At 45.6% G+C, this 13,828-nt stretch overlaps 1 protein-coding gene across 1 annotated transcript in view; it reads right to left on the bottom strand.

Moving 5' to 3' along the window:
• KCNV2 (potassium voltage-gated channel modifier subfamily V member 2) overlaps positions 1–13,828 on the bottom strand; it is a 34,275-nt gene that overhangs the window by 3,960 nt on the left and 16,487 nt on the right. Inside the window, exon 3 of the mRNA XM_043546474.1 lies at positions 1,475–3,244. Within this exon, the coding sequence (XP_043402409.1) occupies positions 1,475–3,022 (1,548 nt within the window). The 5' untranslated portion in view covers positions 3,023–3,244. The remainder of the gene's footprint in view (positions 1–1,474; positions 3,245–13,828) is intronic.

Here is a 13,828-nt window from a genome sequence, read left to right as displayed (position 1 = left end):
GCAGCTGAGATTTGAGCCCTTTGTTCTTTCAGCACTAGCCATATTACCATGCGTGTCCGTTTCTCACTCTAGTCTGACAATCTAGCATGCGCCATGCTGTCCTGCCACAGCTATCACAGAATAACAATAGACCTGTGGCCTTCCCGCTCTTTCATTCTGCAGACCACTTCGCAAAGGAACAATCTCTTCCTCCCCAACCCCCAAACTATGAGTCCCTGCATGTTTAATGCTGTGGCTGAGAAGAAAGGTTCTGTGGGACACTGCTAATGCATAGGCTCTCCTAGCTTGGCTTTTAGGGGTACTCAGTCAGCACCTCAGAGTAAAGTCAGTGGTGGGCCAGCCTTCAGCCCTGCCATGATAGTAGGGTAGCATGGGGAAAATCTGTACAAATGGGCCCTGGCTCAGCCTAAGAGAGTGCGTCCCCCATTTTGGGAAATGCTGTGCAACAGACTGAAGTCCTCTGTTTAGTCACAAATACAGCACAGACAATGGCTGTGAAAGATTCCCTGTGCAGATTTGCCCCTGTGCCTCAAACCTCATCCACAAATGTAAACGCTAAAGATGAAAAGGTCCCTCAGGTTCCATGTCAGCTCAGTCTCTGGCCTCTCAGCTAAGACCACCAGCAACCATGCCACTGGTGATTTTGCAATATGAACCTCTGCCCACTAGGAACTAGCCTGAGACCACCTACTCATTCCTCCTAAACAGCCACGACATGTCACGTCATCAACTTCCTGTCACTACTGACCTATACTAGATTGAAACTAGTGACCTAGATGCAAAAGGCTCTGTATCCCATTACCAATCCCTTGAGCCATTCAGACCCCACCTGATCTATTTTTGTCTGCCACTGGTATTGTATAAATTACAACCAAATGCCATTTTGAGTGTGTTGTAGAGATGCCACCTACCGTTGGACAACTGCCCGTTACAAAATATTTTACAGGGCCAGGCATCTGCAACTACTTCAACTTCCATAAAGTTGGAGGATTTAAATGTTGAGAGATGTAATCAGAACAACCTTTTGTCATGCTGGGTCAGTGCAGCCTTTTACAAACTCCCCCCAAAAAGGGGGGGGGAACCCTGTACAATACATTTATCACAAACTACTAGCAGTATACTTCTCTGCAATGCTGACACTAGAAAGAAATGCTACACTTCCCCCACCCACATACAAATCCTCCCCCCCTTTCTTTAATGAGCAGCAGTGGAAGCGGATGTGTGTGGCATAGTCACAAATAGCCACCGACTTCCAGCTCTGCTTCACTGATTATACCCTGATGCAGTAACCAATGTAAGCTTGCAGCAGAGGTGAGTGTGTGTGTGCGAGAGCTCATGTCCTGTAAAAGCAAAGCTCAGAATTCGGAACAGATGTTCACAAATCTGGGATGGCCCTACTGTTTTCAAGACAGGCAGCCACTCTCGCAGGGGAGGGAGCAATGGCTACCCAGCAAAGTGCAATGCATTTACTTACAGCAGCCCACCACCACGCATGGGGGATGCTGGTGAAGCTGGTGCTGGAGACGTCGTGCTCCACAGAGTAGACCATGGCGGAGAAGGCGAAGATGCCCATGGCAATGAAGAGCAAGAGGCAGCCCACCTGCTGGTAGCACTGGCGCAGGGTAAAGCCGAAGGCGCGCAGGCCTGTGGAGTGGCGGGCCAGCTTGAGGATGCGGAAGATCCGCATCAGGCGCATGATGCGCAGCACTTGCCCTACTTTGCTCACCCGTCCCACCTTCTCAATGTCATGCTTGTGCTGAGAGCCCCGGCCTCGGGGCTGGTCATCGTCGGCAAAGCACTCCAGCAGCAGCTGGAAGTAAAGGGGGAGGATGGCGATGAGATCCACGGCATTGAGGGGGCTGCTCGCGAAGCGGCGCAGGTCTGGGGTGGAGACCAGCCGCAGCAGATACTCCAGGGTGAAGAAGGCGATGCACAGCGTCTCGACGTGCTCCAGCACAGGGCGACTCTCTCCGCTTTTCCTGTCCACCTGCTGCATCTCCTCCACAGTGTTGAGAGCCAGTGCCACCACAGAGACGAGCACAAAAAGGCTGGAGGCCACCCCCATAGCCTTGGCGCTGACAGAGGAGAAGGGCTTCTCCATTAGGTTCCAGAGGCGCCAACGCTGGGGGCCATAGTAGCGCATGTGGTGGAAGAGCTGCTCGCTCTCCTGGGACTCCGCCTGGGCACGCAGTTCCCGCTGCACCTTCAGCTGCTCGCTCAGCTCGTCACGCCGCTCCTCGAAGCAGATGCGGCAGCAGCGCGGTGTATATTTGAGCCGCACCCCCCAGTAGCTGAGCTCCTCCAGGAAGCTGAGTGGGCACAGCTCGTCGCGCACCTGCAGCACCCCAGAGGCGTAGAAGTTGTAGACCAGCTGGAAGACAGCGGGGTCCCGATCAAAGAAGTACTCATCCCCCTGAACCGCATAGTCATCGCACAGACCCAGCCGGCGACGTCGATCGGTGGACGTGGCCAAGCGGCCCAGACGGGTCTTAGGGTAGATGGCCACTGCCTGGTAGGTGAGGCGGTAACTTTTGCCACCTACATTTATGTTCAGCATGGAAGAAGCAGACGCTGTTGTTCTGGAGGAGAAGGCAGGGGGGCTGGGAAATGGTGACGAGAACTTGCTTCTCTCCTGAGACGGATTTTGCAGCTGCCTTTCATCTTCCTCCTCTTCTTCTTCCTCCTCCTCCACATAATAGTGGTAGTTCCCCTCAGTTCCCACAGGCAGCACAGACTGAGAGGCCCATGGAGTAGTAGCAGAAACCACACTCTTCGTCTGTGAGCGCATTCTTTCTTTCTCCTCTCCCGCATTGGTTTCTGGGGGAACAATATTTGTTGCAGCTCCTTCCCTTCCTTTACAGTCTGAGAATGGGAATGGTCTCCTTTGGTTAAACTTCAACATGATGCTTCTCTCTCCTCCTCCTCTCCTTCCTTTGCCTCCACCTGACTGAGGGACTAACACCAGTCCCCACTGCCACCACCACTGAGACAAAGAGTGCTTCTTTCTTTCCCTCTGGAGCATCAAACACAGCGGCAGTTTCACATTTCTCTCCCGTCCAGCCACCACCTCCAGTTGTTGTTAAAGCTCAGGCAGGGACACAGACACACGGGGACTGCTGTTGACCGCTTTAATCTTGCTGACAGGGAAGATCTGAGTGCTCAGAGAAGGGGATTTAAAGGCTATTATCCTGTTTCAGCCCCGGCTCCCTCAGTCTGTGACGTGAATGATTATGGATCCATAAATCTGTGGATAATCAGGAGAAAAAGACAGAGTTTTATTGCTAATAAAAAAGGGCATTTCCCAACCCCCAGTTTGTATGGCTCAGGATTCTCTGAACCTGAAAAAAGAGGGTGAGGGGGAAATAGGGAATAGTATCGATGCCTTTCACCAGACACAGCTGCAGATTGTTTGAATGTTCCATAATAGTAATAAAAATAATTCATCATTATTATACATTGACCTTCTTTAGTGATGGTCACCCATCGCTCTTAAACCTCTTTGCAAAAGGTGGGTGAGTATATTTAGTCCCACTTTCCCTTGGCAAAACGAAAATGCGGTTGGAGAATCAACATACCACCTATTCAGTGAAGGGCTGAGAAAACTCACTGCGCATACAGGCCCTCTAAGGACTGCTCCAACAAAACCAGAGAAGCTCGGATTTGGCACTCCTGATATTTCTAAGATAAGTTAAAAGGCAGAAAAAAAGATTCCCCTCTCCCCCAATTCTGCCCCTCTCCCCAACGTTCAAGCCTTTTTTATGCATCATAGAGAAGCAAAAGGGGTACAAGGCCATTTAATGTTCCCAGTACCAGTCACGTTTAAGTGTAAAATTAGGCTGGGTATCATTCAGGACAAAACTCTCTTCTTCATTATTCTGGACCCATTGAAATGGATCATAGGACAGATCCTTGGCCCTGATCCAGCAACTTCACGTAGCTCCAGCCATGCTAACCAGCCTTAATGCCACATTAGTTGGCCCAATGAGGACACTCCCTGCTTTGTGGAATCCTCAGGTGGTATAGAGCTGCTGTAATGCAGGGGGTTAAGGGTGTGTCCCAATACTCTGAATCCCTGGATGCCAGAATGGCCCCTTAAGGCCTGTTAACTATAAATAGTTACAAGAGAAATAAAGACAACACGCTTCCAAATATAAAACTTAACAAACTAGCCTTGGTTCAAGGTGAAGTCCCTTACCACATGTTCCCAGTAACGCTGCTGACCAAATTCTCAGGATCTGCTCCCAAAGGCTGTTTCTTTTATCTTCTTGGGTGAAGGAGGGCATGATGGATAGGGAGAGAGAACTTGTGTTGTTTTTGCCGCTTCCTTTTGTAGTTCAGTCCCCCCTCAGAAATGCATTTGCTGACACCTGGCTAAAGGTGTCAGCTTGTCCTTTATCTTTGAGAAACAAGTTTATCCTTTCCCCAGACTTGTGTGGTAAACACACTTCAGTCGTGATTTCAGCTTATGTTTATAACTTTACTTATAATGTTGCTACATACATCTCACCAGGATATTATTGACCAGCAAGGAATTAGTTTTCAAATGATAACTTACCAGCCATATTTTGTACAAAGATTATTACGATGGGGTGCAGAGTGTGTGAATACAGAAGCTTTCAGTCACACCAGTGATTTCCACCAGTTCAGCGATTTCACTTTCTTTAAAATTTGGCAGCAAACATGTACTGCTTAATATTATTTTTTGTATTTAATTTAAATGATTAATATGTTATGTTAAGGCCTAAACTCATTATACATTGTCAATGTCAAAGTTCATTTTAAATAGTTTTTTTTAAATCGTGCATTTAATTTAAACAGCAAAATCTGGGCTTTTTTAAATGAAAAAAGAATTGATTTTTATCCACGCTCCATGGCTGGCAGGGATCTCTCTGGTAGGGCCTTGGACCTTTGGAACTCATTTCATCCCTATGTTTGTCTTCAGGGGTGTCCTTTTCTTCCTGGCTGGTGAGGAGCTGGATGTCAGGAAAGGATAGCAATGGCAGTGGACTTTGGGGATTGTGTGCAGGGTCAATTAATTACAGTTATATTAATGTTGGTGCTGTGTATTTGGTTAGTGAGGGGGACCAGACAGGTCTATTTATTTTAATGTATTTTAAAGAAATTCTCAAGGAGGACCAGAACTTCGGATCTCTTTCTTTTCTCTTTATCCTCCTGTACCTGCAGGTGCATAGGCATCCAGCAGTTTCCGACATTTATTTTGGTCTTGTGCTGGTCTGTTCAGGCTTCCAAGTGTCATGTTGATGGATTTAGCTACTTTCTGTATTGACCTTTGTAATGTTTCTCTTGGTCACCCTCTTTTTTGTCTTTCCAGCTCGTGTCCATGTTGTCAGTTGACATAGAAGTCATGTTGGTGATATCCTTAAAGCATGTCCTAAATATGTCCATCGTCTTCTTCTTGCCATGTTTGATACTTTAAGGTGATGTACTCTACTTAGAATTTCTAATGTTATAATAAACTCTTTCCAATAGACTCTGAAAATCTTTCACAGGCATTTACTATGGGATGAGTCGACCTTCTTATCAATTGCTGTTGTGGATTTCCACGACCCTGCTCCACAGAGGACAGACTTGATGTTAGTGTTAAAAATGTGTATTTTTGTGTCAGTGCTAATCATGCTACTTTTTAAAATCTTTTCAAGAGGATGGTCCCCAAAGATATTGCAGGGATTCAGAGCTTTGGATGGGTGCTCTTTTATTACACTCCATATAAAGCGAAATATATTAATAAATACACTTATTCTGGTTTTACAGTGCTGTAACTCCACTGGGACTTAAATGGGAGCATTCAGAGCCACTGAAAAATTAGGTTGGTTTTATGTAGGTGTCAACATAGAAGACACATACAGATTTCAGTACCTAATTCTAGGCATGCAAATTCAGACAATGTTGGCATAATTAATTATTACTATTTGTTTAAAGTAGTGTTCAGTGTGTTAAAATAAAATACTGTGCAAAAAATTAAGTAAAGCGTGATCCCTGTTCTGACAGACTCACAACCTAGAAAGACAGACTGAAAAGTAAGAGAAAGGGACTTATTAAAGTTCATTATCTTAAATTAAATCTTCTCTTGTTCAAAGTTTCTAGATATTAACTTGCATCATTAGTATCTTACAGCTCTGAGATAAAATGCTCTAGAGAACACTGGGAAAAGGCAATGGTTCCCACTGTTTCATTAGCAATAAGGGACATAAGAGGCAGGCAGAACGGTAGGAAAGAGATCTTTACTAAACGTGCACATAGGCTAATGTTACCTGCTGAGTGGTAGCATGGTCAGAACTTGCGTTCCTCAGCCACAGGTAATGCACTAAATCATGTGCCTCCCGAAACCTGACCCTCTTTCTCCACTTCCACTCATCGTAGCACACCTGTGATGTTATTAAGGTTGCCCTCCGTCCAGGTGTTTCCAAGATCATCCCCTTTTGGAGGTAGCTGTCACGGGAGCTCTGTACAGGTGCTCAGTACACACTGCTAGCTGTCCAGTTTAATGGGATCAGGATCATCTCAGATATCCTGTTTTTTGTACCTCATAGGTGGCACCCTAGATGTTATCCCGTGGGAGCTTTACAGCTCTGGTGTCATTCATGGATGACCTGTGACAGAAAAAGCTAGAAGGAAGAAAACCTGAGAAGTACTGGAGAAAAATTCTGTGTGACAGGCAGATTCGGGAACAGAATTCCTCTGAACCTCTGCCACTGCTGTGATGGAAGCAAAGGGAACCTACTTCTCATCTGCCACAGAGACAACAAAGTCTTGCCCCGCACAACTCTTTCTGCTGAAAGTCATTTTGGGGAAATATGGTCACTCTATGTAAACCGAGTGTGCATCCAGGCCTGTTGAGTCTCCTGAAACAGCCAATCAAGCTCAGGCCAAGAAACACAATGTCCTCTTTGAAATAATTTGAAACCATTCTTACAAGAAGCAGTGATGGCAGTAGCAATGATCCTTGCCCTAGGCTTTTATAAGAGCTCCATATAAAAGTAGTATGGGCCAGATCCTCAGCTGGCATCAATGAAGCTACACCAATTTACACCAGCTGAGGATCTGGCTCTATAGGTCTAGGTGTTTGTCTAAGTATGTCTATCTACAGAAGCTGCTGATCTGTCACACAAAGGAATTCAGGTTGGTTAACTGGAATCAAGTTCCTTCTTTTGGTGCACACTGGATGTTTCATAGTCAAGGGTCATTCACTTTTATGGCACTGCAGCTCTAGAAAGAAAGTCTGCAGTGAACATCAAAGATGTTATTTTGTATTGTACATTCCAGCAATAGTTTTCAACTTTCTTTAACATTCTTTGTAGATTTTGGGACTGATAAGAAAGACTGTTTGAAGATAGATTGCAAACTTTAGGAATCTGTGTCCATGTATATGATCACATCCCAGAAGTGCATGCAATTCAGGGCATGCAAAAACAATGACCAGGCATTCCTTCTCTATTCCAGCATATAGTTTTGTGTTGTTGGAGATGGTCCCCTACAGGCAAATGCTACAGGCCGGGTATTTTATAATACCACTGCTTCCAATCTGCATCATGTGCATTGCACTGAATGATTACAATTTCCTTTACATCACAATATCAGGACTGGATTGTTAGCTACTAATTTTTGGATTTGTATGAAAGCATTTTGCTGTTGGATTCTTCCTAGCTGCTAAAAGAGAGAGTAAGGCGTCTATTAACAGGGACTGTCAACACCTTCTTTGTAGAAGTAAATCCACCTACCACTTTAAAACATTCAGTACTCCATCACTTGACACCAGCAACCTTGCAAATTAATTCCCAGTTTCCAGGCTTATTTTTTCTAAGCCAGCTGAGAAACTAGCCAAAAATATCCTACAATGCCACCTTTCTGCTGCCAAAATCCTGCATCCTTCCTAATCAGGCTTCATGCCAGGGCACAATACAGAGACAGTACTTGTTGCCCTGATGAATGACCTCCTTTCATCCACGGAGAAAGAAAGCACATCCATACTTATCCTGCCATTCTTCTCTGTGACACTCAGTGTGTTGATCACCAAACTCCCCTGTTCCAGCTCTAACAGTCTGTAGGGGTGAATGGAAATGAAATGGCTCAGGTCTTTCCTCTCAGACTGAACCCAAAGGGTTATTATGGGCATCTGCTCCTCCATCTCCAGGACCCTTACAAATGAGCTCCTGGAAGGCTCTGTAGTATACTCTCCATCTTCTTATTCAATATCTCTATTAATCTGTTAAGGCAGGGGGTGAGACAAGACAGGCTGACAGGCAGATTCAAAGATCAGGACACCAGCTCTATGCCTCCTTTACCATAATCATAAACAGCACCACCACACAGCTTTCTAATGGCCTAACTGTGATTAGGAGCCAGGCAGACAGCAGCTGGCTGAAACTGAACCCAGACTATAGTGAGGCTGATTGGGAAAGGGAGGGGAAAACACATGCTTAAAATGTTTTCATTCTCCATCACAAGACCATTCATTAAAGATATCTGCCCTCAGATTGTTAACACAATCCATGGCTTGGGGGCTCCGGAAGCCTCTTAGACTCCATACTGCAGTTGGATACCCAAATAGATATGATAGCAAAAAATGCCCATTCCAATCTGTGGTTGGCCAGAAGACTGTGCCCAATACTATCAGACACAGATCTGGCCACAGTGACAAATAATTGTAATTCCCAGTCTTGACTATTTATCTTTATATCTAGGAATTAAACCCTCTGTCCTGGAAAAGCTCCAGCTTGTACAAAACATAGCAGTCTGAAGGCTAACAGGAAATCATTACCCTAGGCTGCCACTTGGCTGTAGCTCCCCATTCAAGATCTCTGTCTTGATTTGCAAAGCTGTAAGAGGGCTCAGATCTAGCTACCTGAGAAATCTATTCACCAGGTAGCTACATTCCACCGGAACAATACATCTATTGACTACTAGAGGGTGACTTGAGGGATACACACTCTTTTCAGGGGCTGGACCAAGACCATGGAAATGCCTACTAGAAAGAGGAAGAATTACCACTCACCTCTCCTCTTCCAGGACTAAATGTATAACACACCTCCTTGTCTCTGCTTTTCTCATGAGCTTTTCTCTTACATACACCAGTGCACACACGTTTTTATGTACAATTGGAAGAAAATACACACCCTTAAACTTGCTTCCTGTTGACCGGAGAGGTTGAGAGAGATGCTGTTGTTGTGATTCTTACACTTGGGAGTTGCTCAGGTATTAAGGTGATGAGCACCAAGCCTCTGTAGATAAGACGGACAGTGGGTTGCTGTCTCTGAGGAAATAAACTAACACGTAAAACAAATTTTCCTTTCTTGTTAGCCACTTTAGTCAATACTTTGAGCATCTGTCCACCATCAGCTTTTATTACAAGCCGACATTTCCTAGTGGTAAAAAGAAAGTAAAAGGAACGGGGAAAAAAGAAAAAGATAAAAGCCTGATGTTCACAAATCAGAAAATTGGCATCCTTTGGTCTGTGATGGTAGGAATTGCAGCCTATGATGTAGATGGTTTGCAATGTCTCATGTGACAGAATAGTCCAATCTGAGATTTTCATGATATTTGGCAGTTACTGAAAATGTATGTATCTTGGTTGGGAGCTGCTTGCTTCCTACGGACTCTTTTCTTGGTTTCCTATTTTTGCCAGGTACAAGGTTCCCATCAGCCTTTCAACTTTTGGTCTAGCCCCATACACCTCATTAGGCGGACAGACCATGGCAGGTCAGTACCTAACTGTCTGGGGGCTGCCCAGCTTTGTGGCAAGTTGTGGCTGACCAATGGAACGCAGTGATTCCTCCCACCGTTGACCCTTTGCGCCCTCCTCTACGCCAATCAAGTGAGAGCTTATAACCTGTAACTGCCACCTTCCATGTTGTGTCCATGTTGCCATCAAGGATGGAGTGTCCTCGCCATGTGATGTGGCTGCAATAGCCTGGGCAGTTGATAAGGAGGCGCTGCTTTGCCCATGTGTCAGAATCTCCCTCTTGACTTCACTGGTTTGGACCAAAGGAAGGACGGGCGTCGATACATTTGGAACCAGCTACACTGCAGGCGTTGCCAGTGCAGAGGAGAGCTTCCATCTGCCTGCCTTTCAGGGTTCCACTCCTAGATTGGTTATCAGCCACAGCTGAAGGGCCCAATCTGTCCTGTGTGGATGTCATTGGCAAAAACACTGAGTTTGCTCAACCGCTTTTTGATGGGATTTCCTCCATCAAGGTTTCCACTACCCCCCTCAGGCGCTCATCAGCCCAAAGCTGTTGGCGCTTCCTGAGGTTTCTGGGTTAATTAACGGCCACCCAGCACTCGGCATTGACCAGTACAGGTTTTATTGCTTATGGTCATAGCAGTAACAGGTTTTCAATTATGTACAGTAATTATGTGTGTGCAGATTTTTTTTTTATGGGCTGGAGGAAGAAGAAAGTAGGCTTAGGTAACCAGGCAGTGGCCAGCATCCCTTGAGAAAATGTTGACTGATCAATCAGATGACACATTTATAACAGACTTCCTGAAAATAGCATTAAAATGGACAAAGGCCATGGGAAAACAAAGCTGAGCAAGCAAGTCATGAAGTGCACCTACTCCTCCTTGAAAAGTCACTGTATAAAAGTGGCATTTTCTTACTGAGCAGATCTGCTGTGTGTATCCAGAGCCAGATCTGCTTACTTGGTTGAAAGAAAGTATGATTTTACTACTTTTTACTGCCCCTGGCCCTGCACAACCAGCACAGCTCTGTGAAAGTGAATTGGAAGGAATTGTTCATAGATGTCAAGGCCAGGAAGGACTGCTAAGATAATCAGGTCTGATGTCCTACCCAACACTGACCATAGAATTACACCCTGACCCTGTAATCCCTGCATTGCAGTCAATTAATTGTGGTTCAACTAAAGTTAACTCAACTTCCATTAACATGAGCCTTTGTTCAACCCTATGGGCTTCAAATTATGTGCTCAGTTACACTTGCAGAGTGACACTGAAGGGCAGCACAGGTGTAATGGGGAGCAGCATTTGGTCTGCAGGACCTTTGTTTTCTGGTGATGCACAAACCAGAAAGAACCCAGCTTGGTTCTGAGATCCCAGGGTGACTCTGTGAGGTTGGCAGTTAGAAAAAACATTTTTACTTGTAAACTGAACAAGGCACAAAGCCTGAATCATAGAATTAAGATTAATTAATCTTAATCATAGATTAAGACTGAATCATAGAATATCAGGGTTGGAAGGGACCTCAGGAGGTCGTCTAGTCCAACCCCCTGCTCAAAGCAGGATCAATCCCCAATTTTTGCCCCAGATCCCTAAATGGCTCCCTGAAGGACTGAGCTCACAACCCTGGGTTTAGCAGGCCAATGCTCAAACCACTGAGCTATCCCTCCCCCCGAATGTGGTAAGTAATTAAAAAAATTAAATCTGTCAAGGATGTAAGTTCCAAGAAAAGGGAATAATTATCAAAATAGCTAGGGCCCCAAGTTTGCCCTCAGGTATGGATGCATTTCCTATTGACTTCAGTTAGATTTTTACTAGTATATGTGAGGGCAAGAAATGGGCCTTTAAGCTTAATTTTCAGTCACGATATGAACAATCTCTCAGGCTTAGTGAGTGGGGAATTCTTTGGAAACTCACCCTAGGTAATGCTGATGAACATGATACAGTGAAATGAAACATACAAAGATTCGGTGTAAGTTCTTTCACTCAGTCTCAGTACGGAGTAATGGGCTTGGAGAGCTCAGGTGAAAACTGGGAAAATGGGAGTTTTACCATTGACTTCAATAGGTCTGGATTTCACCATTAGGCTCCAGTGAGAATTTGGACAAGAGAAATTCTACATGAGCTGTAAACACTCACAAAGCAGACTAGGGAGCAGGACTTAGACAGAGGGTTGTGTGTGGGGAGGGGCCCTCGCAAGGAGGAGCACCATTAGCATTCTGCTCATGCTTGCTGTTTGCTTCTCCTCCTCCACACACCAATCCATTATAAGGAGTGATTGTCAAAAAAAAAAAAGAAAAGAAAAAAAGTCCTCAACTAGCGCCATGCCAAGACTTAGATCTACTCAGCGCTGAGAACCTCCCCTGTGTCCAGCTATGTAAGGCATGAAAACAAGCCACAGTGGGCAAGGGGATGTTTGAAGCTCTGGTTTGGGGAAGGGGTCAGTCTCCTGTAGCTCCCTGCTGTCCTCAGCTGAAGACTTTCTCTGCTCCCAGCTCTTTATGCTGCTGCTGACTTGGGGTTTCCTCTGTGGCAGCTTCCTCCTCTTCCATGCATGCTCCAGCTGCTGCTGCCTCCAAATAGAGACTGTCACAAGTGCCCACTCCCGACTCCTTCACACGACACCCACCTGGAGATTTCCTCTGGGGCTTCTTGCCTCTTCCAGTCCCTGGGAACTTCCTCCTACGTTCCACCCCTCCCCAGGTGCTTTATGTTTTCCCTCACTTGGGGGCTTCATTGTTGTCTGCTGCTTCCTTTTTCTGCTCCAGCACACAATCCTGTCCGGCCAACCCATCCTTGTCCTTATCCGTTTCTTTCTCCCTCACTTCTCAGCCAGCTGGCTCTGTAGTGCCTCTTTCCTGCCTCCAGTCAACCTGTCCTGTTCTATAGAAGTTGCACATATTTTAATAAAATAAAACCACACTATACAATTTTAATCAGAAGTGGACCCCAGATGCACTTAAAAGAGCCCAGTGAGGGACATACGGAGTCAGTCATTCTCTCGGTGATGTCATCCGAAAAGCATTTGTAGGTAAGACATTATCTTCAAAATAGAAAGTGTGAGCTGGTCATTGGAAAAGTGAGTAATGTGAAGTATGTTACAAGCAGTTGGCTGTTTATTCTGAATTAGGCCTGGCTCACACAAAGCGTATGATGCTGCCTAGAGAGCAGAGAACTCTGACCAAAACAGGATGCTTGAAAATATTAGAAGGATATCAGAATATCATTGTGCAGAAAGCATCAAAGTTCAACAGAATAAAACAGTTCTTAGGCAAACAAAGGGGTTATGAATAACTGGGGATGGGAAGAGATCAAACCTATGGGGAGTCGGAGCATAAGGATCATTGATTGATACATGTGCCGTTGAATGTTGATCCACACAGCATCCTGTCTGAGGGCTACATTGTGGCTATGGCAAAGCCATGGTGACCCCCACTAAGGGTATGTCTACACAGCAGTAGGGAGCATGCTTCCCTGTGCAGGTAGACAGTCACACGTTAGCTCTGCTTCATCTAGTACAGTAACAATAGCCGTGTGGCTGGGTTACCAGGGACAGTTACTTGGGCTAACTGCCCGAGTACAAACCCACCCGGACCCCCAGGTATGTACTTGGATGGCTGCCTGTGTTACCCCAGCTACACCGATATTTTTAGCGAGTGAAAATGAGCAGAGCTAGCGTGTGTGTGTCTACCCACACAGGGAAGCATACTCCCAGTGTAGACATCCCCTAAGAGGTGCAGAGGTGGCTGTGGGAAAGGCCCTCAAATTCGACTCACTCCCCTGAAAGAACTGGGCTGCATAAACATGGAGGGTGAATAGGTACTTTTATGGAAGGCCAGAAAGGGAAAGAAACTATCAGTACCATACTGACTACAAAAACAACCATTGTAGCTTTACATATACTTGGGTGAGGATGGCTGCTTCTGTACAGAGAGATAATCAGATAGTAACATCATAATAGCCACTCCATAAACTGGGATTATCTACCCTAAACTGGGTCTCCTTCTGGCCATCCTTGTACAGGAGCTGCCACAATAAAGGTAAGATGCATACCCTTGCTGTCCTTCCTCTAGTATCCCAGCAAGACACTCTCTGCACTACACAGCCATGGAATAGCTATGCAAGCCAATCAGGC

This window comes from Chelonia mydas, chromosome 5 (assembly GCF_015237465.2).
Source record: "Chelonia mydas isolate rCheMyd1 chromosome 5, rCheMyd1.pri.v2, whole genome shotgun sequence".
NCBI classification, from domain to species: Eukaryota; Metazoa; Chordata; order Testudines; family Cheloniidae; genus Chelonia; species Chelonia mydas.
This window is presented reverse-complemented; position numbering and strand designations above follow the sequence as displayed.